This window comes from Salmo trutta, chromosome 32 (assembly GCF_901001165.1).
Source record: "Salmo trutta chromosome 32, fSalTru1.1, whole genome shotgun sequence".
NCBI classification, from domain to species: domain Eukaryota; kingdom Metazoa; phylum Chordata; class Actinopteri; order Salmoniformes; family Salmonidae; genus Salmo; species Salmo trutta.
Window position 1 is genome coordinate 29,265,669 of NC_042988.1, and position 26,575 is coordinate 29,292,243.

Below are 26,575 nucleotides of genomic sequence, written 5' to 3' on the forward strand. Positions count from 1 at the left end.
CTGTGATTTAGCTATGTCTTTTATATCACTGTCTTTTAGCCCTGTGTTTTATATCACTGTCCTTTAACCCTGTGTTTTATATCACTGTCCTTTAACCCTGTGTTCTATATAACTGTCCTTTAACCCTGTGTTTTATATCACTGTCCTTTAGACCTGTGTTATATATCACTGTCCTTTAGCCCTGTGTTTTATATCACTATCCTTCAGACCTGTGTTTTATATCACTGTCCTTTAACCCTGTGTTTTATATCACTGTCCTTTAACCCTGTGTTCTATATAACTGTCCTTTAACCCTGTGTTTTATATCACTGTCCTTTAGACCTGTGTTATATATCACTGTCCTTTAGCACTGTGTTTTATATCACTGTCCTTTAGACCTGTGTTTTATATCACTGTCCTTTAGCCCTGTGTTTTATATCACTGTCCTTTAACCCTGTGTTTTATATCACTGTCCTTTAGCCCTGTGTTTTATATCACTGTCCTTTAGACCTGTGTTTTATATCACTGTGATTTAGCTATGTCTTTTATATCACTGTCTTTTAGCCCTGTGTTTAATATCACTGTCCTTTAGCCCTGTGTTTTATATAACTGTCCTTTAGCCCTGTGTTTTATATCACTCTTTTGGCCCTGTGATTTATATCCCTGCCCTTCAGCCCAGTGTTTTATATCACTGTCCTTAAGACCTGTGTTTTATATCACTGTCCTTTAGACCTGTGTTTTATATCACTGTCCTTTAGCCCAGTGTTTTATATCACTGTGATTTAGCCCTGTGTTTTATATCACTGTGTGTTAGCCCTGTGTTATATATCATTGTCCTTTAGCCCTGTGTTTTATATCACCGTCCTTTAGTCCTTTGTTTTATATCACTGTCCTTTAGTCCTGTGTTTTATATCACTGTCCTTTAGTCCTGTGTTTTATATCACTGTCCTTTAACCCTGTGTTCTATATCACTGTCCTTTAACCCTGTGTTTTATATCACTGTCCTTTAGACCTGTGTTTTATATCACTGTCCTTTAGCCCTGTGTTTTATATCACTGTCCTTTAGTCCTGTGTTTTATATCACTGTCCTTTAGCCCTGTGTTTTATATCACTGTCCTTTAGTCCTGTGTTTTATATCACTGTCCTTTAGCAGTGTGTTATATATCATTGTCCTTTAACCCTGTGTTCTATATCACTGTCCTTAAGACCTGTGTTTTATATCACTGTCCTTTAGACCTGTGTTTTATATCACTGTCCTTTAGCCCTGTGTTTTATATCACTGTCCTTAAGACCTGTGTTTTATATCACTGTCCTTTAGCCCTGTGTTTTATATCACTGTCCTTTAGCCCCGTGTTTCATATCACTGTCCTTTAGCCCTGTGTTTTATATCACTGTCCTTTAACCCTGTGTTTTATATCACTGTGATTTAGCCCTGTGTTTTATATCACTGTGTGTTAGCCCTGTGTTATATATCATTGTCCTTTAGCCCTGTGTTTTATATCACCGTCCTTTAGTCCTGTGTTTTATATCACTGTCCTTTAGTCCTGTGTTTTATATCACTGTCCTTTAACCCTGTGTTTTATATCACTGTCCTTTAGTCCTGTGTTTTATATCACTGTCCTTTAGCAGTGTGTTATATATCATTGTCCTTCAGCCCTGTGTTTTATATCACTGTCCTTTAACCCTGTGTTTTATATCACTGTCCTTTAGCCCTGTGTTTTATATCACTGTCCTTTAGCCCTGTCTTTTATATCACTGTCCTTTAGCTCTGTGTTTTTTTATCACTGTCCTTTAGCCCTGTGTTTCATATCACTCTTTTAGCCCTGTGTTTTATATCCCTGCCCTTCAGCCCTGTGTTTTATATCACTGTCCTTTAGCCCTGTGTTTTATATGACTGTGATTTAGCCCTGTGTTTTATATCACTGTCCTTTAGCCCTGTGTTTCATATCACTCTTTTGGCCCTGTGATTTATATCCCTGCACTTCAGCCCTGTGTTTTATATCACTGTCCTTTAGCCCTGTGTTTCATATCACTGTCCTTTAGCCCTGTGTTTTATATCACTGTCCTTTAGCCCTGTGTTTTATATCACTGTCCTTTAACCCTGTGTTTTATATCACTGTGTGTTAGCCCTGTGTTATATATCATTGTCCTTTAGCCCTGTGTTTTATATCACTGTCCTTTAGTCCTGTGTTTTATATCACTGTCCTTTAGTCCTGTGTTTTATATCTCTGTCCTTTAGACCTGTGTTTTATATCACTGTCCTTTAGACCTGTTTTTTATATCACTGTCCTTTAGCCCTGTGTTTTATATCACTGTCCTTAAGACCTGTGTTTTATATCACTGTCCTTTAGCCCTGTTTTTTTATATCACTGTCCTTTAGCTCTGTGTTTTATATCACTGTCCTTTAGCCCTGTGTTTCATATCACTGTGATTTAGCCATGTCTTTTATATCACTGTCCTTTAGCCCTGTGTTTTATATCACTGTCCTTAAGACCTGTGTTTTATATCACTGTCCATTAGCCCTGTGTTTTATATCACTGTGATTTAGCCATGTCTTTTATATCACTGTCCTTTAGCCCTGTGTTTTATATCACTGTCCTTTAGCCCTGTGTTTTATATCACTGTCCTTGAGCCCTGTGTTTTATATCACTGTCCTTTAGCCCTGTGTTTTATATCACTGTCCTTTAACCCTGTGTTTTATATCACTGTCCTTTAACCCTGTGTTTTATATCACTGTCCTTTAACCCTGTGTTCTATATCACTGTCCAATAACCCTGTGTTTTATATCACTGGCCTTTAGACCTGTGTTTTATATCACTGTCCTTTAGCCCTGTGTTTTATATCACTGTCCTTTAGTCCTGTGTTTTATATCACTGTCCTTTAGCCCTGTGTTTTATATCACTGTCCTTTAACCCTGTGTTTTATATCACTGTCCTTTAACCCTGTGTTCTATATCACTGTACTTTAACCCTGCGTTTTATATCACTGTCCTTTAGTCCTGTGTTTTATATCACTGTCCTTTAGCCCTGTGTTTTATATCACTGTCCTTTAGCCCCGTGTTTCATATCACTGTCCTTTAGCCCTGTGTTTTATATCACTGTCCTTTAACCCTGTGTTTTATATCACTGTGATTTAGCCCTGTGTTTTATATCACAGTGTGTTAGCCCTGTGTTATATATCATTGTCCTTTAGCCCTGTGTTTTATATCACTGTCCTTTAGCCCCGTGTTTCATATCACTGTCCTTTAGCCCTGTGTTTTATATCACTGTCCTTTAGCCCTGTGTTTTATATCACTGTCCTTTAACCCTGTGTTTTATATCACTGTGATTTAGCCCTGTGTTTTATATCACAGTGTGTTAGCCCTGTGTTATATATCACTGTCCTTTAGTCCTTTGTATTATATCACTGTCCTTTAGTCCTGTGTTTTATATCACTGTCCTTTAACCCTGTGTTTTATATCACTGTCCTTTAGCCCTGTGTTTTATATCACTGTCCTTTAGACCTGTGTTTTATACCACTGTCCTTTAGCCCTGTGTTTTATATCACTGTCCTTTAACCCTGTGTTTTATATCACTATCCTTCAGACCTGTGTTTTATATCACTTTCCTTTAACCCTGTGTTTTATATCACTGTCCTTTAACCCTGTGTTTATATCACTGTCCTTTAGACCTGTCTTTTATATCACTGTCCTTTAGCCCTGTGTTTTATATCACTGTCCTTTAGTCCTGTGTTTTATATCACTGTCCTTTAGCCCTGTGTTTTATATCACTGTCCTTTAGCCCTGTGTTTTATATCACTGTCCTTTAACCCTGTGTTTTATATCACTGTGATTTAGCCCTGTGTTTTATATCACAGTGTGTAAGCCCTGTGTTATATATCATTGTCCTTTAGCCCTGTGTTTTATATCACCGTCCTTTAGTCCTGTGTTTTATATCACTGTCCTTTAGTCCTGTGTTTTATATCACTGTCCTTTAACCCTGTGTTTTATATCACTGTCCTTTAGTCCTGTGTTTTATATCACTGTCCTTTAGCAGTGTGTTATATATCATTGTCCTTCAGCCCTGTGTTTTATATCACTGTCCTTTAACCCTGTGTTTTATATCACTGTCCTTTAGCCCTGTGTTTTATATCACTGTCCTTAAGACCTGTGTTTTATATCACTGTCCTTTAGCCCTGTGTTTTATATCACTGTCCTTTAGCCCCGTGTTTCATATCACTGTCCTTTAGCCCTGTGTTTTATATCACTGTCCTTTAACCCTGTGTTTTATATCACTCTGATTTAGCCCTGTGTTTTATATCACTGTGTGTTAGCCCTGTGTTATATATCATTGTCCTTTAGCCCTGTGTTTTATATCACCGTCCTTTAGTCCTGTGTTTTATATCACTGTCCTTTAGTCCTGTGTTTTATATCACTGTCCTTTAACCCTGTGTTTTATATCACTGTCCTTTAACCCTGTGTTCTATATCACTGTCCTTTAACCCTGTGTTTTATATCACTGTCCTTTAGACCTGTGTTTTATATCACTGTCCTTTAGCCCTGTGTTTTATATCACTGTCCTTTAGACCTGTGTTTTATATCACTGTCCTTATGCCCTGTGTTTTATATCACTATCCTTCAGACCTGTGTTTTATATCACTGTCCTTTAACCCTGTGTTCTATATCATTGTCCTTTAACCCTGCGTTTTATATCACTGTCCTTTAGTCCTGTGTTTTATATCACTGTCCTTTAGCCCTGTGATTTATATCACTGTCCTTTAGCCCTGTCTTTTATATCACTGTCCTTTTGCTCTGTGTTTTTTTATCACTGTCCTTTAGCCCTGTGTTTCATATCACTGTCCTTCAGCCCTGTGTTTTATATCACTGTGATTTAGCCCTGTGTTTTATATCACTGTCCTTTAGTCCTGTGTTTTATATCACTGTCCTTTAGACCTGTGTTTTATATCACTGTCCTTTAGCCCGGTGTTTCATATCACTCTTTTGGCCCTGTGTTTTATATCACTGTCCTTTAACCCTGTGTTTTATATCACTGTCCTTTAGACCTGTGTTTTATATCACTGTCCTTTAGCCCTGTGTTTTATATCACTGTCCTTTAGTCCTGTGTTTTATATCACTGTCCTTTAGCCCTGTGTTTTATATCACTGTCCTTTAGTCCTGTGTTTTATATCACTGTCCTTTAGCCCTGTGTTTTATATCACTGTCCTTTAGTCCTGTGTTTTATATCACTGTCCTTTAGTCCTGTGTTTTATATCACTGTCCTTTAGTCCTGTGTTTTATATCACTGTCCTTTAGCAGTGTGTTATATATCATTGTCCTTTAACCCTGTGTTCTATATCACTGTCCTTAAGACCTGTGTTTTATATCACTGTCCTTTAGACCTGTATTTTATATCACTGTCCTTTAGCCCTGTGTTTTATATCACTGTCCTTAAGACCTGTGTTTTATATCACTGTCCTTTAGCCCTGTGTTTTATATCACTGTCCTTTAGCCCCGTGTTTCATATCACTGTCCTTTAGCCCTGTGTTTTATATCACTGTCCTTTAACCCTGTGTTTTATATCACTGTGATTTAGCCCTGTGTTTTATATCACTGTGTGTTAGCCCTGTGTTATATATCATTGTCCTTTAGCCCTGTGTTTTATATCACCGTCCTTTAGTCCTGTGTTTTATATCACTGTCCTTTAACCCTGTGTTTTATATCACTGTCCTTTAGTCCTGTGTTTTATATCACTGTCCTTTAGCAGTGTGTTATATATCATTGTCCTTCAGCCCTGTGTTTTATATCACTGTCCTTTAACCCTGTGTTTTATATCACTGTCCTTTAGCCCTGTGTTTTATATCACTGTCCTTTAGCCCTGTCTTTTATATCACTGTCCTTTAGCTCTGTGTTTTTTTATCACTGTCCTTTAGCCCTGTGTTTCATATCACTCTTTTAGCCCTGTGTTTTATATCCCTGCCCTTCAGCCCTGTGTTTTATATCACTGTCCTTTAGCCCTGTGTTTTATATGACTGTGATTTAGCCCTGTGTTTTATATCACTGTCCTTTAGCCCTGTGTTTCATATCACTCTTTTGGCCCTGTGATTTATATCCCTGCACTTCAGCCCTGTGTTTTATATCACTGTCCTTTAGCCCTGTGTTTCATATCACTGTCCTTTAGCCCTGTGTTTTATATCACTGTCCTTTAGCCCTGTGTTTTATATCACTGTCCTTTAACCCTGTGTTTTATATCACTGTGTGTTAGCCCTGTGTTATATATCATTGTCCTTTAGCCCTGTGTTTTATATCACTGTCCTTTAGTCCTGTGTTTTATATCACTGTCCTTTAGTCCTGTGTTTTATATCTCTGTCCTTTAGACCTGTGTTTTATATCACTGTCCTTTAGACCTGTTTTTTATATCACTGTCCTTTAGCCCTGTGTTTTATATCACTGTCCTTAAGACCTGTGTTTTATATCACTGTCCTTTAGCCCTGTTTTTTTATATCACTGTCCTTTAGCTCTGTGTTTTATATCACTGTCCTTTAGCCCTGTGTTTCATATCACTGTGATTTAGCCATGTCTTTTATATCACTGTGCTTTAGCCCTGTGTTTTATATCACTGTCCTTAAGACCTGTGTTTTATATCACTGTCCATTAGCCCTGTGTTTTATATCACTGTGATTTAGCCATGTCTTTTATATCACTGTCCTTTAGCCCTGTGTTTTATATCACTGTCCTTTAGCCCTGTGTTTTATATCACTGTCCTTGAGCCCTGTGTTTTATATCACTGTCCTTTAGCCCTGTGTTTTATATCACTGTCCTTTAACCCTGTGTTTATATCACTGTCCTTTAACCCTGTGTTTTATATCACTGTCCTTTAACCCTGTGTTCTATATCACTGTCCAATAACCCTGTGTTTTATATCACTGGCCTTTAGACCTGTGTTTTATATCACTGTCCTTTAGCCCTGTGTTTTATATCACTGTCCTTTAGTCCTGTGTTTTATATCACTGTCCTTTAGCCCTGTGTTTTATATCACTGTCCTTTAACCCTGTGTTTTATATCACTGTCCTTTAACCCTGTGTTCTATATCACTGTACTTTAACCCTGCGTTTTATATCACTGTCCTTTAGTCCTGTGTTTTATATCACTGTCCTTTAGCCCTGTGTTTTATATCACTGTCCTTTAGCCCCGTGTTTCATATCACTGTCCTTTAGCCCTGTGTTTTATATCACTGTCCTTTAACCCTGTGTTTTATATCACTGTGATTTAGCCCTGTGTTTTATATCACAGTGTGTTAGCCCTGTGTTATATATCATTGTCCTTTAGCCCTGTGTTTTATATCACTGTCCTTTAGCCCCGTGTTTCATATCACTGTCCTTTAGCCCTGTGTTTTATATCACTGTCCTTTAGCCCTGTGTTTTATATCACTGTCCTTTAACCCTGTGTTTTATATCACTGTGATTTAGCCCTGTGTTTTATATCACTGTGTGTTAGCCCTGTGTTATATATCATTGTCCTTTAGCCCTGTGTTTTATATCACTGTCCTTTAGTCCTTTGTATTATATCACTGTCCTTTAGTCCTGTGTTTTATATCACTGTCCTTTAACCCTGTGTTTTATATCACTGTCCTTTAGCCCTGTGTTTTATATCACTGTCCTTTAGACCTGTGTTTTATATCACTGTCCTTTAACCCTGTGTTTTATATCACTATCCTTCAGACCTGTGTTTTATATCACTTTCCTTTAACCCTGTGTTTTATATCACTGTCCTTTAACCCTGTGTTCTATATCACTGTCCTTTAACCCTGTGTTTATATCACTGTCCTTTAACCCTGTGTTTTATATCACTGTGATTTAGCCCTGTGTTTTATATCACAGTGTGTAAGCCCTGTGTTATATATCATTGTCCTTTAGCCCTGTGTTTTATATCACCGTCCTTTAGTCCTGTGTTTTATATCACTGTCCTTTAGTCCTGTGTTTTATATCACTGTCCTTTAACCCTGTGTTTTATATCACTGTCCTTTAGTCCTGTGTTTTATATCACTGTCCTTTAGCAGTGTGTTATATATCATTGTCCTTCAGCCCTGTGTTTTATATCACTGTCCTTTAACCCTGTGTTTTATATCACTGTCCTTTAGCCCTGTGTTTTATATCACTGTCCTTAAGACCTGTGTTTTATATCACTGTCCTTTAGCCCTGTGTTTTATATCACTGTCCTTTAGCCCCGTGTTTCATATCACTGTCCTTTAGCCCTGTGTTTTATATCACTGTCCTTTAACCCTGTGTTTTATATCACTCTGATTTAGCCCTGTGTTTTATATCACTGTGTGTTAGCCCTGTGTTATATATCATTGTCCTTTAGCCCTGTGTTTTATATCACCGTCCTTTAGTCCTGTGTTTTATATCACTGTCCTTTAGTCCTGTGTTTTATATCACTGTCCTTTAACCCTGTGTTTTATATCACTGTCCTTTAACCCTGTGTTCTATATCACTGTCCTTTAACCCTGTGTTTTATATCACTGTCCTTTAGACCTGTGTTTTATATCACTGTCCTTTAGCCCTGTGTTTTATATCACTGTCCTTTAGACCTGTGTTTTATATCACTGTCCTTATGCCCTGTGTTTTATATCACTATCCTTCAGACCTGTGTTTTATATCACTGTCCTTTAACCCTGTGTTTTATATCACTGTCCTTTAACCCTGTGTTCTATATCATTGTCCTTTAACCCTGCGTTTTATATCACTGTCCTTTAGTCCTGTGTTTTATATCACTGTCCTTTAGCAGTGTGTTATATATCATTGTCCTTTAACCCTGTGTTCTATATCACTGTCCTTTAGCCCTGTGTTTTATATCACTGTCCTTTAGCCCTGTGATTTATATCACTGTCCTTTAGCCCTGTCTTTTATATCACTGTCCTTTTGCTCTGTGTTTTTTTATCACTGTCCTTTAGCCCTGTGTTTCATATCACTGTCCTTCAGCCCTGTGTTTTATATCACTGTGATTTAGCCCTGTGTTTTATATCACTGTCCTTTAGTCCTGTGTTTTATATCACTGTCCTTTAGACCTGTGTTTTATATCACTGTCCTTTAGCCCGGTGTTTCATATCACTCTTTTGGCCCTGTGTTTTATATCACTGTCCTTTAACCCTGTGTTTTATATCACTGTCCTTTAGACCTGTGTTTTATATCACTGTCCTTTAGCCCTGTGTTTTATATCACTGTCCTTTAGTCCTGTGTTTTATATCACTGTCCTTTAGCCCTGTGTTTTATATCACTGTCCTTTAGTCCTGTGTTTTATATCACTGTCCTTTAGCAGTGTGTTATATATCATTGTCCTTTAACCCTGTGTTCTATATCACTGTCCTTAAGACCTGTGTTTTATATCACTGTCCTTTAGACCTGTGTTTTATATCACTGTCCTTTAGCCCTGTGTTTTATATCACTGTCCTTAAGACCTGTGTTTTATATCACTGTCCTTTAGCCCTGTGTTTTATATCACTGTCCTTTAGCCCCGTGTTTCATATCACTGTCCTTTAGCCCTGTGTTTTATATCACTGTCCTTTAACCCTGTGTTTTATATCACTGTGATTTAGCCCTGTGTTTTATATCACTGTGTGTTAGCCCTGTGTTATATATCATTGTCCTTTAGCCCTGTGTTTTATATCACCGTCCTTTAGTCCTGTGTTTTATATCACTGTCCTTTAGTCCTGTGTTTTATATCACTGTCCTTTAACCCTGTGTTTTATATCACTGTCCTTTAGTCCTGTGTTTTATATCACTGTCCTTTAGCAGTGTGTTATATATCATTGTCCTTCAGCCCTGTGTTTTATATCACTGTCCTTTAACCCTGTGTTTTATATCACTGTCCTTTAGCCCTGTGTTTTATATCACTGTCCTTTAGCCCTGTCTTTTATATCACTGTCCTTTAGCTCTGTGTTTTTTTATCACTGTCCTTTAGCCCTGTGTTTCATATCACTCTTTTAGCCCTGTGTTTTATATCCCTGCCCTTCAGCCCTGTGTTTTATATCACTGTCCTTTAGCCCTGTGTTTTATATGACTGTGATTTAGCCCTGTGTTTTATATCACTGTCCTTTAGCCCTGTGTTTCATATCACTCTTTTGGCCCTGTGATTTATATCCCTGCACTTCAGCCCTGTGTTTTATATCACTGTCCTTTAGCCCTGTGTTTCATATCACTGTCCTTTAACCCTGTGTTTCATATCACTGTCCTTTAGACCTGTGTTTTATATCACTGTCCTTTAGCCCTGTGTTTTATATCACTGTCCTTTAGCCCTGTGTTTTATATCACTGTCCTTTAACCCTGTGTTTTATATCACTGTGTGTTAGCCCTGTGTTATATATCATTGTCCTTTAGCCCTGTGTTTTATATCACTGTCCTTTAGTCCTGTGTTTTATATCACTGTCCTTTAGTCCTGTGTTTTATATCTCTGTCCTTTAGACCTGTGTTTTATATCACTGTCCTTTAGACCTGTTTTTTATATCACTGTCCTTTAGCCCTGTGTTTTATATCACTGTCCTTAAGACCTGTGTTTTATATCACTGTCCTTTAGCCCTGTTTTTTTATATCACTGTCCTTTAGCTCTGTGTTTTATATCACTGTCCTTTAGCCCTGTGTTTCATATCACTGTGATTTAGCCATGTCTTTTATATCACTGTCCTTTAGCCCTGTGTTTTATATCACTGTCCTTAAGACCTGTGTTTTATATCACTGTCCATTAGCCCTGTGTTTTATATCACTGTGATTTAGCCATGTCTTTTATATCACTGTCCTTTAGACCTGTGTTTTATATCACTGTCCTTTAGCCCTGTGTTCTATATCACTGTCCAATAACCCTGTGTTTTATATCACTGGCCTTTAGACCTGTGTTTTATATCACTGTCCTTTAGCCCTGTGTTTTATATCACTGTCCTTTAGTCCTGTGTTTTATATCACTGTCCTTTAGCCCTGTGTTTTATATCACTGTCCTTTAACCCTGTGTTTTATATCACTGTCCTTTAACCCTGTGTTCTATATCACTGTACTTTAACCCTGCGTTTTATATCACTGTCCTTTAGTCCTGTGTTTTATATCACTGTCCTTTAGCCCTGTGTTTTATATCACTGTCCTTTAGCCCCGTGTTTCATATCACTGTCCTTTAGCCCTGTGTTTTATATCACTGTCCTTTAACCCTGTGTTTTATATCACTGTGATTTAGCCCTGTGTTTTATATCACAGTGTGTTAGCCCTGTGTTATATATCATTGTCCTTTAGCCCTGTGTTTTATATCACTGTCCTTTAGCCCCGTGTTTCATATCACTGTCCTTTAGCCCTGTGTTTTATATCACTGTCCTTTAGCCCTGTGTTTTATATCACTGTCCTTTAACCCTGTGTTTTATATCACTGTGATTTAGCCCTGTGTTTTATATCACTGTGTGTTAGCCCTGTGTTATATATCATTGTCCTTTAGCCCTGTGTTTTATATCACTGTCCTTTAGTCCTTTGTATTATATCACTGTCCTTTAGTCCTGTGTTTTATATCACTGTCCTTTAACCCTGTGTTTTATATCACTGTCCTTTAGCCCTGTGTTTTATATCACTGTCCTTTAGACCTGTGTTTTATACCACTGTCCTTTAGCCCTGTGTTTTATATCACTGTCCTTTAGACCTGTGTTTTATACCACTGTCCTTTAACCCTGTGTTTTATATCACTATCCTTCAGACCTGTGTTTTATATCACTTTCCTTTAACCCTGTGTTTTATATCACTGTCCTTTAACCCTGTGTTCTATATCACTGTCCTTTAACCCTGTGTTTATATCACTGTCCTTTAGACCTGTCTTTTATATCACTGTCCTTTAGCCCTGTGTTTTATATCACTGTCCTTTAGTCCTGTGTTTTATATCACTGTCCTTTAGCCCTGTGTTTTATATCACTGTCCTTTAGCCCTGTGTTTTATATCACTGTCCTTTAACCCTGTGTTTTATATCACTGTGATTTAGCCCTGTGTTTTATATCACAGTGTGTAAGCCCTGTGTTATATATCATTGTCCTTTAGCCCTGTGTTTTATATCACCGTCCTTTAGTCCTGTGTTTTATATCACTGTCCTTTAGTCCTGTGTTTTATATCACTGTCCTTTAACCCTGTGTTTTATATCACTGTCCTTTAGTCCTGTGTTTTATATCACTGTCCTTTAGCAGTGTGTTATATATCATTGTCCTTCAGCCCTGTGTTTTATATCACTGTCCTTTAACCCTGTGTTTTATATCACTGTCCTTTAGCCCTGTGTTTTATATCACTGTCCTTAAGACCTGTGTTTTATATCACTGTCCTTTAGCCCTGTGTTTTATATCACTGTCCTTTAGCCCTGTGTTTTATATCACTGTCCTTTAACCCTGTGTTTCATATCACTGTCCTTAAGACCTGTGTTTCATATCACTGTCCTTTAGCCCTGTGTTTTATATCACTGTCCTTTAACCCTGTGTTTTATATCACTCTGATTTAGCCCTGTGTTTTATATCACTGTGTGTTAGCCCTGTGTTATATATCATTGTCCTTTAGCCCTGTGTTTTATATCACCGTCCTTTAGTCCTGTGTTTTATATCACTGTCCTTTAGTCCTGTGTTTTATATCACTGTCCTTTAACCCTGTGTTTTATATCACTGTCCTTTAACCCTGTGTTCTATATCACTGTCCTTTAACCCTGTGTTTTATATCACTGTCCTTTAGACCTGTGTTTTATATCACTGTCCTTTAGACCTGTGTTTTATATCACTGTCCTTTAACCCTGTGTTTTATATCACTGTCCTTTAGCCCTGTGTTTTATATCACTGTCCTTTAGACCTGTGTTTTATATCACTGTCCTTATGCCCTGTGTTTTATATCACTATCCTTCAGACCTGTGTTTTATATCACTGTCCTTTAACCCTGTGTTTTATATCACTGTCCTTTAGTCCTGTGTTTTATATCACTGTCCTTTAGCAGTGTGTTATATATCATTGTCCTTTAACCCTGTGTTCTATATCACTGTCCTTTAGCCCTGTGTTTTATATCACTGTCCTTTAGCCCTGTGATTTATATCACTGTCCTTTAGCCCTGTCTTTTATATCACTGTCCTTTTGCTCTGTGTTTTTTTATCACTGTCCTTTAGTCCTGTGTTTTATATCACTGTCCTTTAGCCCTGTGTTTCATATCACTGTCCTTTAGCCCTGTGTTTTATATCACTGTCCTTTAACCCTGTGTTTTATATCACTGTCCTTTAGTCCTGTGTTTTATATCACTGTCCTTTAGACCTGTGTTTTATATCACTGTCCTTTAGCCCGGTGTTTCATATCACTCTTTTGGCCCTGTGTTTTATATCACTGTCCTTTAGACCTGTGTTTTATATCACTGTCCTTTAGCCCTGTGTTTTATATCACTGTCCTTTAGACCTGTGTTTTATATCACTGTGATTTAGCCATGTCTTTTATATCACTGTCCTTTAGCCCTGTGTTTTATATCACTGTCCTTTAGACCTGTGTTTTATATCACTGTCCTTTAGACCTGTGTTTTATATCACTGTCCTTTAGACCTGTGTTTTATATCACTGTCCTTTAGACCTGTGTTTTATATCACTGTCCTTTAGCACTGTGTTTTATATCACTGTCCTTTAGACCTGTGTTTTATATCACTGTCCTTTAGCACTGTGTTTTATATCACTGTCCTTTAGCCCTGTGTTTTATATCACTGTCCTTTAGACCTGTGTTTTATATCACTGTCCTTTAGCCCTGTGTTTTATATCACTGTCCTTTAGACCTGTGTTTTATATCACTGTCCTTTAGCACTGTGTTTTATATCACTGTCCTTTAGCCCTGTGTTTTATATCACTGTCCTTTAGACCTGTGTTTTATATCACTGTCCTTTAGCCCTGTGTTTTATATCACTGTCCTTTAACCCTGTGTTTTATATCACTGTCCTTTAGACCTGTGTTTTATATCACTGTCCTTTAACCCTGTGTTTTATATCACTGTCCTTTAGTCCTGTGTTTTAAATCACTGTCCTTTAGACCTGTGTTTTATATCACTGTCCTTTAGACCTGTGTTTTATATCACTGTCCTTTAGACCTGTGTTTTATATCACTGTGTTTTAGCCCTGTGTTTTATATCACTGTGTTTTAGCCCTGTGTTTTATATCACTGTGTTTTAGTTAATCTACCTCTATCTGCTGTTGGAGCGTCAGAACACTAAACAGAGAGCTGAAGCGATGGAGGAATGAGTTGAATGGAAATGACTTTTCAGTTGGAGTAGAGGACATGATGACCTCAGCCTCTCTCGTTCCACTCTTTCTTTCTCTTGTCGTTTTCTTTTTCAAGGAGTCAGGTGATTAATGTGAGATGAATGCTGCAGTACTCTGGGCATTCAGACGTCAAAGCAACACACTGAGTACTGACAGAACCACAATGATGGAGATAAAACAGATCTCTTTCTCTCTCTCTCAACCTCACTCATTCCATATCTCTACCTCTATATTCCTCCCCATTTAAATCTCTTTCTTTCCTGTCTTCATAACTAATTCTCTCTTACTATTGCTTCTGTCTCCATTCTCTAACTCTTTCCCTGTAGCCTACAGTATTCTCCATGTACAGTATCTATGTACTGTTGAAGTCGGAAGTTTACATACACCTTAGCCAAATACATTTAAATTCAGTTTTTCACAATTCCTGACATTTAATCCCATTCCTCGTGACCGAGCCGGTGCTTTTCTATAGGATTGAGGTCAGGGCTTTGTGATTGCCACTCCAATACCTTGACTTTGTTGTCCTTAAGCCATTTTGCCACGACTTTGGAAGTATGCTTGGAGTCATTGTCCATTTGGAAGACCCATTTGCGACCAAGGTTTAACCTCCTGACTGATATTTTGTGATGTTGCTTCAATATATCCACATATTATTCCAACCTCATGATGCCATCTATTTTGTGAAGTGCACCAGTCCCTCCTGCAGCAAAGCACCCCCACAACATGATGCTGCCACCCCCATGCTGCAACCCCTGCGTGGTCCCATGGTGTTTATACTTGCAAACTATTGTTTGTACAGACAAACATGGTACCTTCAGGCATTTAGAAATTGCTCCCAAGGATGAACCAGACTTGTAGAGGTCTACAATTTCTTTTCTGAGGTCTTGGCTGTTTTTTTTTATTTTCCCATGATGTCAAGCAAAGATTCACTGAGTTTGAAGGTAGGCCTTAAAATACATCCACAGGTGCACCTCCAATTGACTCAAATGATGTCAATTAGCCTATCAGAAGCTTCTAAAGTCATGACATAATTTTCTGGAATTTTCCAAGCTGTGTAAAGGCACAGTCAACTTCGTGTATGTAAACTTCTGACCCACTGGAATTGTGATACAGTGAATTATAAGTGAAATAATCTGTCTGTAAACAATTGTTTGAAAAATTACTTGTGTCATGCACAAAGTAGATGTCCTAACCGACTTGCCAAAACTATAGTTTGTTAACAAGAAATTTGTGGAGTGGTTGGAGTTTTAATGACTCCAACCTAAGTGTATGTAAACTTCCGACTTCAACTGTACATCTCTTAGCCTTGGCTCTTCCTTTCTCTCTTTCTTTATCTTTCCTGTACTCCTTCTTTTATCTCACTGCCTCTACAATGAGTCTCTCAGTCTATATTTACACAACCTTCTAAGCTAACCTTTCCAGCATGCAGATATAATTAAGATTCAGCTATTATAAACAAGCCAGGCAAAGTTGCAGCTCAATACTCAGCTTTCACAAACAGCAATTACTCCCTGTGCCACCACAGGTTCTCAAGAGCACTTTAGTTGTCCCTGATGTGTTTTGTATTTCAGTGTGGGACTAATTTCTACACTACACCGGATAAGGAAATCCCCCAAACCAGTGTAGAGATGGATATGGTTCCTCCAGGGAGACTTTCACACCCACCTGTATACAACACCCTTTCTGTGCAGGAAGAACAGGCCCACAGCGATCTCTGCAGCATAGAACCTACAATGGCAACAACATGATCACTTAGAAACATGGAAAAGCATGTAGATATGTGAAAAGTGTGACGGTTTTTCAAAACATGTACAGTAGATGATACAGAAAGGTATAATACCAGGTTGATAATACAGTACATCCATTTACAGAGAGCTGAATTTGAGGATATAGATGTTGTATTATTGACTTTAAACTTCTCTTATAGGTGAGCTAGGTCTATACGTATGGCTGGGGCTATAGCCAGTGACAACAGACTGCAACTTACACTGCCTGTGGCTCCTTGAACTTGCCCACACGCTGAATGTGGTACATGAGGTCCCCTCCATTAATATACTCCATCACAAAGTACAGACGATCCTAGGAGAGATGACAGAGATGGAGAGAGATATAGATGACAGAAATGGAGAGAGGGAGAGAGAGAGAGAGAGCGAGAGAGTTATCAACATCAAACACACCTTCACAAAAGCTGAAAGGCAGGATGTTGTGTTCATAGAACACCTCCGTAGTGACTGACCCACTGCCTCCTATTAATACCTGTACTACCTGATCCACAGCCTCCTATTAATACCTGTACTACCTGACCCACAGCCTCCTATTAATACCTGTACTACCTGACCCACTGCCTCCTATTAATACCTGTACTACCTGACCCACTGCCTCCTATTAATACCTGTACTACCTGACCCACTGCCTCCTATTAATACCTGTACTACCTGACCCACTGCCTCCTATTAATACCTGTACTACCTGACCCACAGCCTCCTATTAATACCTGTACTACCTGACCCACAGCCTCCTATTAATACCTGTACTACCTGACCCACTGCCTCCTATTAATACCTGTACTACCTGACCCACAGCCTCCTATTAATACCTGTACTACCTGACCCACAGCCTCCTATTAATACCTGTACTACCTGACCCACTGCCTCCTATTAATACCTGTACTACCTGACACACAGCCTCCTATTAATACCTGTACTACCTGACCCACAGCCTCCTATTAATACCTGTACTGCCTGACCCACTGCCTCCTATTAATACCTGTACTACCTGACCCACAGCCTCCTATTAATACCTGTACTACCTGACCCACTTCCTCCTATTAATACCTGTACTACCTGACCCACTGCCTCCTATTAATACCTGTACTACCTGACCCACAGCCTCCTATTAATACCTGTACTACCTGACCCACAGCCTCCTATTAATACCTGTACTACCTGACCCACTGCCTCCTATTAATACCTGTACTACCTGACCCACAGCCTCCTATTAATACCTGTACTACCTGACCCACAGCCTCCTATTAATACCTGTACTACCTGACCCACAGCCTCCTATTAATACCTGTACTACCTGACCCACAGCCTCCTATTAATACCTGTACTACCTGACCCACTGCCTCCTATTAATACCTGTACTACCTGACCCACAGCCTCCTATTAATACCTGTACTACCTGACCCACTGCCTCCTATTAATACCTGTACTACCTGACCCACAGCCTCCTATTAATACCTGTACTACCTGACCCACAGCCTCCTATTAATACCTGTACTACCTGACCCACAGCCTCCTATTAATACCTGTACTACCTCACCCACAGCCTCCTATTAATACCTGTACTACCTGACCCACTGCCTCCTATTAATACCTGTACTACCTGACCCACAGCCTCCTATTAATACCTGTACTACCTGACCCACAGCCTCCTATTAATACCTGTACTACCTGACCCACAGCCTCCTATTAATACCTGTACTACCTGACCCACTGCCTCCTATTAATACTTGTATTACCTGACCCACAGCCTCCTATTAATACCTGTACTACCTGACCCACTGCCTCCTATTAATACCTGTACTACCTGACCCACAGCCTCCTATTAATACCTGTACTACCTGACCCACTGCCTCCTATTAATACCTGTACTACCTGACCCACAGCCTCCTATTAATACCTGTACTACCTGACCCACAGCCTCCTATTAATACCTGTACTTCCTGACCCACAGCCTCCTATTAATACCTGTACTACCTGACCCACTGCCTCCTATTAATACCTGTACTACCTGACCCACAGCTTCCTATTAATACCTGTACTACCTGACCCACAGCCTCCTGTTAATACCTGTACTACCTGACCCACTGCCTCCTATTAATACCTGTACTTCCTGACCCACAGCCTCCTATTAATACCTGTACTACCTGACCCACTGCCTCCTATTAATACCTGTACTACCTGACCCACTGCCTCCTATTAATACCTGTACTACCTGACCCACAGCCTCCTATTAATACCTGTACTACCTGACCCACAGCCTCCTATTAATACCTGTACTACCTGACCCACAGCCTCCTATTAATACCTGTATTACCTGACCCACAGCCTCCTATTAATACCTGTACTACCTGACCCACAGCCTCCTATTAATACCTGTACTACCTGACCCACAGCCTCCTATTAATACCTGTACTTCCTGACCCACAGCCTCCTATTAATACCTGTACTTCCTGACCCACAGCCTCCTATTAATACCTGTACTACCTGACCCACTGCCTCCTATTAATACCTGTACTACCTGACCCACAGCCTCCTATTAATACCTGTACTACCTGACCCACAGCCTCCTATTAATACCTGTACTACCTGACCCACAGCCTCCTATTAATACCTGTACTACCTGACCCACAGCCTCCTATTAATACCTGTACTACCTGACCCACAGCCTCCTATTAATACCTGTACTACCTGACCCACAGCCTCCTATTAATACCTGTACTACCTGACCTACAGCCTCCTATTAATACCTGTACTACCTGACCCACAGCTTCCTATTAATACCTGTACTACCTGACCCACAGCCTCCTATTAATACCTGTACTACCTGACCCACAGCCTCCTATTAATACCTGTACTACCTGACCCACAGCGTCATATTAATACCTGTACTACCTGACCCACAGCCTCCTATTAATACCTGTACTACCTGACCCACTCCCTCATATTAATACCTGTACTACCTGACCCACAGCCTCCTATTAATACCTGTACTACCTGACCCACAGCCTCCTATTAATACCTGTACTACCTGACCCACAGCCTCCTATTAATACCTGTACTACCTGACCCACAGCCTCCTATTAATACCTGTACTACCTGACCCACAGCCTCCTATTAATACCTGTACTACCTGACCCACTGCCTCCTATTAATACCTGTACTACCTGACCCACTGCCTCCTATTAATACCTGTACTACCTGACCCACAGCCTCCTATTAATACCTGTACTACCTGACCCACTGCCTCCTATTAATACCTGTACTTCCTGAACCACAGAGATAGAAAGCTGGCAGACGTCAACGGAGGAAACAAAACACAGTAGGTTTGTACCCTCATCAGTACCCCGCTGATGTACATGACATAGAAGACCAATAGTCCCATAATCCATCTCTGAAGTGTATGAAAGCCCAGCAGGTGTCAGGTGTAACCTTCAGACCTGAGTGTTTTATTGTTTTATGAAAGGCCTCATAAGTCATCTGTCAGTCAGACAGAGAGGCTGGAGCAGGACTCTCCACAGGGCTGACTGAAGACAAAGGCCTCTCTTCTCTCTCTGCTCCCTCTGTAGATCTATATACTGGGTCTGTTTGGAGAGGTTCAACTCCCTCAACTCACTGGCCACTGTGTTGAAGCAGTGTGTGCCGTGTACATGCACAAAGACAATGACACAAAAGAAACACACATTAAATACACTTGTTTGTTTTACTATCCTTGTGGGGACCAAACGATTGATTCCCATTCAAAATCCTATTTTCCCTAAACAATAAACCTTAACCTAACCCTAACCATAACCCTAATCCCAAACCCCAACCTTAACCCTAAACCTTACCCTTAATAACCTAACCCTAATTCTAACCCTAACCCTAATTCAAACCCTAAACCTAAACCTAAACCCAACCCCTAAGCCTAAAATAGTAATTTTTCTTGTGGCGACAGGCAAACTGTCTTCACTTGTCAGAATTGTCTTTGTTTTCTTATCCTTGTGAGGGCTTCACACACAAGCCTGTGCTCTAAAGGAGTGTGTGTAGATGCAGTGGTCAAGGGCTCTGTCTGTTTCTTCTCAGGGAAAGGTTCATGAAAGAGTGATGAGAACACACTGAACCCCTTAGTCCCACTGGGAATCCCCTGTGTGTGTGTGTGTGTGTGTGTGTGTGTGTGTGTGCGTGCGTGCGTGCGTGCGTGCGTGCGTGTAAGTCCATGTATGTATGCCCATGTGTGCATGTGTGTGTACAGTACCTACCACAGTCTGAAAGCAGGAGTGGAGTGCAGTGAGGAACAGTGGTTTGTCTCTCTGGGCCAGGACTCTCTTCTCCACCATGGTACACTCCACATCATCATCCTGGATCACCACGTCCTTCTTCAGGATCTTGATGGCGTACAGCTCCTCTGTGGACTTCATCTCTGCCAGCATCACCTACACAGGGACACCTGGGGTTAAACACGGGATTTCAACCACTAGCCCTAACCCTAACCTGAAAGGGACATTACATTCCAAAAATCTACGTTTGTCAGATGTTTTCACACCTCAAAAGTAGTGTACCGAATATGTCAAAAATGATTCCTGCCATTGGTTCTGCTGATCCAGCTTGATGCCTCAACCTCTAATGAATTCAACTACTCACATGTTACATTCCCAAACTCTTCTCTTACCTTGCCAAAGCTGCCCTTCCCCAGCAGAGCCAGAAAGTTGAAGTCACTGAGTCGGACACGGTCCATTCCGGGCATGGTTCGGTCTGAGCTGAACCGTCTGTGGTCCGCTGGCGTGATCACCTTCTTCCCGTGGCCCAACTTGGCTTTCTACGATGTAAAACACACACACGCAGGTACGTACGCACGCACACACACAGACGCACGCATGCACGCACGTGCATACACACACACACGCACGCACGTACGTACGCGCACACACACACACACACACACGCACACACTTGTTACACCACATTTGATTAACCCCACATATTACAAATCATACTACATGCTCCACAGACATGACTCAACATCCAACAAACAAAATAACAAAAATGTCATGAGGTGCTTGATGCAGCCTGCCAAGTAAATGATCTGTCCTTAAGGGAGAGGACGTGTCCTAAATGGCACCCATAGGCCTCTAGTCTAAAGTAGTGCACTATAAAGGGAACAGGGGGCCATTTGGGATGCATACAGATTATTTATTTCACACAACCATCATGATGAAATCCTATTCTTCTGATTCTGACAGCATCAAATGCAACCCAGTGCTCGGCTGCCTTTCATCCAGTGTCTGTTGGTGTGGACAGAGTTGAGACCAAGCATTAAAGGGGCAATCTGCGATTGCTACATCCATTTTGGGACTTTTAAATGAATGATATATATCCATAGATTTGTCAAGAATATAACTTAGAAATGCCTCATGAGCTTAGTTCAACTGTCATCAGAACCCAAAATATAAGATTGTTTTACTCCATTGTTTATAAACAATTTAATTGTAAACAAACACTATATAGCTTCAAAATAGTTAAAACTATCATTTTGATCACCTGGATGGTCAGTTCTTGCATCCATAGCTCTGTCCATACATTTCTCTAACCCCATCCCTCAGGTGTTTACCTAAAAAAGTGGCGGGTGTCCACTTTTGTGTTGTTTAAATAGCAGATTGCCCCTTTAAGTGTCTCCTGCCTATGAGACTGACAGAGAGTCAGTCAGAAAGTATAGTCTGGTGCTCTGGGACTTGTAGGAGTTCCATAACAGCTGTTCTGGAGTCAGGTAATATTCCTCAGAGTCACAAACACTATTCCCACTCATCTGTCTGCTTTAACACTGGGATAGATGCCATGGTAATAGACTGCTACCATCCTCTAGTGGGGTTATGCTTTGACGATAGGCTTACAGCTATTAAGATCTACATATTTTCAAGGCTTCAGAATGGACCCATGATGAAGCTACTTCATAGCTGGTAGGGAGGTGGTAATAACAAGTTCCTATAGAGCTTCAGAACCAATTTATATCCCAAACACAAACTAATTCAGAAAATGAATGCAGAAGCACCAAGACAACAAAGATTTGATAACCAAAAGTTGTAATAAAAGAACAATTCAGATGTTTTGATGATTCATATTGACTGATTGGAGCATAAAAAAATATATTTGTTGCCCTTTGATTGACAGTTATCCAGAGTAGTATTTGGCATCATTGTGAGGCGTGGGTGCGGGTCAGTAGGGGTGTCTCTGTGCCCCTTTGTGATAATGATTGGAATGCCATGTCCCCAACACAGAGGGCAATTAGAACCCGCCAGCCACCATTGCAGCTCCAACCGCTGTCTGTTTCTTTCAGATAACAAGAGAAAAAGGAAACTAACACCCAGCAGAGAAACAACTGTTGCCAGGCCAACTACCTGTCTATGACTGCATTTCAGAAAGTACTGAAGCCTTGGATCAGACTCACTATCAAGGTCCTGATTCTATTATGATTCTGGTGATGAATGCACACCTGATGAAAATACAAACATGATTTGAGAAAATGAACTGCAATTTTTAAAGGACCGGTTGACTTTGTCTTTTCGATAACTAGGTCTTTTAAATTTGTCTAAATTTGTCTATGGACACTAGGGAAAGACTCTTGACACTCTGATGAAGGCCAACCGTTGCCGTTTGCTACAGACCACCTTCTGCCCCCAGCTGTGCCCTGGACACCATATGTGAATTAATTGCCCCCCCATCGATTTTCAGAGCTCATGCTGTTAGGTGACCTGAACAGGGACATGCTTCACACCCCGGCCATGCTGCAATCTAAGCTTGATGTACCTCAATCTCACACAAATTATCAATGACCCAACCAGGTACAACCCTAACTCCGTAAACACAGGCACACTCTTAGATATCATCCTAACCAACCTGCCCTCCAAATACACCTCTGCTGTCTTCAACCAGGACCTCAGCGATCACTGCCTCATTGCTTGCGTCCGTAATGGGTCTGCGGTCAAACGACCACCCCTCATCACTGTCAAATGCTCCCTAAAACACTTCAGCGAGCAGGCCATTCTAATCAACCTGGCATGGGTATCCTGGAAGGATAGTGACCTCATTCCGTCAGTAGAAGATGCCTGGTTATTCTTTAAAAGTGCTTTCCTCACAACCTTAAATAAGCATGCCCCATTCAAAAAATGTAGGACCAAGAACAGATATAGCCCTTGGTTCACTCCAGACGTGACTGCCCTTGACCAGCACAAAAACATTCTGTGGTGTACTGCATTAGCATCGAATAGCCCCCGCGATATGCAACTTTTCAGGGAAGGTAGGAACCAATATACACAGGCAGTTAGGAAAGCAAAGGCTAGCTTTTTCAAACAGAAATTTGCATCCTGCAGCACAAACTCCAAAACGTTCTGGGACACTGTAAAGTCCATGGAGAATAAGAGCACCTCCTCCCAGCTGCCCACTGCACTGAGGCTAGGAAACACTGTCACCACCGATAAATCCTCATAATTGAGAATTTCAATAAGCATTTTTCTACGGCTGGCCATGCTTTCCACCTGGCCACCCATACCCTGGTCAACATCTGGACCCCCATCAGCAGGGCTAGACAATCTGGACCCTCTCTTCTAAAATGATCAGCTGAAATTGTTGCAACCCCTATTACTAGCCTGTTCAACCTCTCTTTCGTTCTCGGGCCGCTCTTTTCTCTGTATACATCAATGATGTCGCACTTGCTGCTGTGGAATCTCTGATCCACCTCTACGCAGACGACACCATTCTGAATACTTCTGGCCCTTCTTTGGACACTGTGTTAACTAACCTCCAAACAAGCTTCAATGCCATACAACTCTCCTTCCGTGGCCTCCAACTGCTCTTAAATGCTAGTAAAACTAAATGCATGCTCTTCAACCGATCGCTACCAGCACCTGCCGTCCGTCCAGCATCACTACTCTGGACGGCTCTGACTTAGAATATGTGGAAAGCTTCAAATACCTAGGTGTCTGGTTAGACTGTAAACTCTCCTTCCAGACTCACATTAAGCATCTCCAATCCAAAATTAAATCTAGAATCGGCTTCCTATTTCGCAACAAAGCATCCTTCACTCATGCTGCCAAACATACCCTAGTAAAACAGACTATGCTACCGATCCTTGACTTCAGCAATGTCATTTACAAAATAGCCTCCAACACTCTACTCAGCAAATTGGATGCAGTCTATCACAGAGCCATCCGTTTTGTCACCAAAGCCCCATACACTACCCACCACTGCGACCTGTATGCTCTCGTTGACTGGCCCTCACTTCATATTCGTCGCCAAACCCACTGGCTCCAGGTCATCTATAAGGCTTTGCTAGATAAAGCCCCGCCTTATCTCAGCTCACTGGTCACCATAGCAGCACCCACCCGTAGCACGCGCTCCAGAAGGTATATTTCACTGGCCATCCCCAAAGCCAATTCCTTTGGCCGCCTTTCCTTCCAGTTCTCTGCTGCCAATGTCTGGAACGAATTGCAAAAATCACTGAAGCTGGAGACTTATATCTCCGTCACTAACTTTAAGCACCAGCTGTCAGAGCAGCTCACAGATCACTGCACCTGTACATAGCCCATCTGTAAATAGCCCATCCAACTACCTCATCCCCATACTGTTATCTATTTTGCTCCTTTGCACCCCAGTATCTCTACTTGCACATTCATCTTCTGCACATCTACCATTCCAGTGTTTAATTGCTAAATAGTAATTATTTCGCCACTGTGGCCTATTTATTGCCTTACCTCCCTTATCTTACCTCATTTGCACACATTGTATATAGACTTTTTTTCTATTGACTGTATGTTTGTTTATTCCATGTGTTACTCTGTGTTGTTGTTTGTGTCACACTGCTTTGCTTTATCTTGGCCATGTCGTAGTTGTAAATGAGAACTTGTTCTCAACTGGCCTACCTGGTTAAATAAAGGTGAAATAAAATAAAACATTTAATAAAAATTGTTCAAAATCGTATAATAAAGTCGCTGGTGACTTTGGAAGATGCACAGAGCATTCATTTCAAGTAGCTCTTATGATGGTTGACAGCGGTTCTAGACCCAGATTCTGTAGCAGGATGCAGAGAGAGACTGGGAGATCTCAGTGGACGTGGTGAATAAAGGTGGGCTGACTGATGTATGATTGCTCAGAGACAGACGCTAAACCATTCTATAGACAGGAGAGACTAATGCAAGCAGAGCATAGGGACCTGCCCTTTACTGCACCGACACACCACCAACAACAGCCATGACCTTCAGAACGTCATCATGTTAGACCTACAGGGAGATTATAGGTAGGTGTGTTGACATTAATGTTGACTAAATGGGTTGGTAGTGTTAGGTAGTGTTATTGGTTTTCAATTTAGTGGCTATTGGTATGAAAAAGAGCAGCTAGCTCTAGTGGTCAATATCAGAATGGCAGTTAAAACACAAGGTGCAATGTTTCCTTTTTTTCTGCATGGAAAGCATTAAAAAGGCACTTTTAGTACTTACTACGGTACTTAATATGTTACTACAGTTTTATGTTAGCTGATATTATGATTTAAATGGTTTCTAATGTTGGTTATATGTGATGTGTTGGAATCTGAAGTTCAGTTTGTACAACAAAAAAAGCTTAACGTAGCGGAGAAGTTAGATAATGTGAAACATACAATAGATGTGAGAGCATTGGACCATAGAGTTTAAATCTCTTGTTCACCAGCAGTGAGTTTGACAGCCCAAGTCAGAAGTTCACATCTCGCCCAATATAGTCCTGCCGATATTAAACACACACACACGCGCGCGCGCACACACACACACACACACACACACACGCATAAACACATACACACACATACACACATACACACACACAAACCTATACAATTTAATCCAATCCAATGTCGCCACCTTGTGGAGGAGAGTGTGTGCACACACCAAGGCATGCATGTACTGGACAATACATCACTATACACATGCCCACATGCTTAACCACTTATTAGCCTTCTATAGTCTAGGCTTGTGATGGACTAATTGAAGGCGGGCTGCGGACCACACTACTGGCCAATAAGGAGGGGTTATTGTCAGTCTTAGCCAATGAGGAGCAGTAGTGTTGCTCTCCTGGGCAATGACAGTGCATTGCTGAGCCTGAGATGGTGAGGATGGGGACCCCTCCAGAGGTCTGTGTGGTCCACAGATTTACTAACATCAACACTGTTTGTGTGTTTGTGTGTGTGTGTTTATGCGTGTGTCTGTGTGTGTGTGTGTACAATGTGTGATGTAATAGTGAAAAGGTGAGAATGTCTCTTGCGTAGCAGACACCTAACAGGTAAGGCCTGGAATTGTTCCTGACCACATGACCTGACCTGTACAAACTCAGCATCTTTGTTAGTAAATCATGTTTGAAGAAGCTGAGCGCTACTCAAACCATCAGAGGAGAGGTGTAAGACATCAATGGAAGAAGACAGGAGGAGACTGTAGAGCTGATAGAGAAGGGTGGGAAAAGGAGGGATGTTTAAAGGAGAGGTGGGGGGCCAGAAGAGCTACCTTGAGGTAGTGGTTTAATTGGCAGGCCTAGAAGAGACAGGAAAGAGAAGCTACAGTGGTAGTAAG

At 40.7% G+C, this 26,575-nt stretch overlaps 1 protein-coding gene across 1 annotated transcript in view; it reads right to left on the reverse strand.

Annotated features, from left to right (window-relative positions):
• The window catches only part of prkcab (protein kinase C, alpha, b), a gene marked incomplete in the record, with an annotated part of 241,806 nt that overhangs the window by 28,183 nt on the left and 187,048 nt on the right, over positions 1-26,575 (reverse strand). Inside the window, 4 exon segments of the mRNA XM_029728672.1 lie at positions 15,892-15,954; positions 16,214-16,305; positions 20,252-20,425; positions 20,662-20,808. Of these exon segments, the coding sequence (XP_029584532.1) occupies positions 15,892-15,954; positions 16,214-16,305; positions 20,252-20,425; positions 20,662-20,808 (476 nt within the window).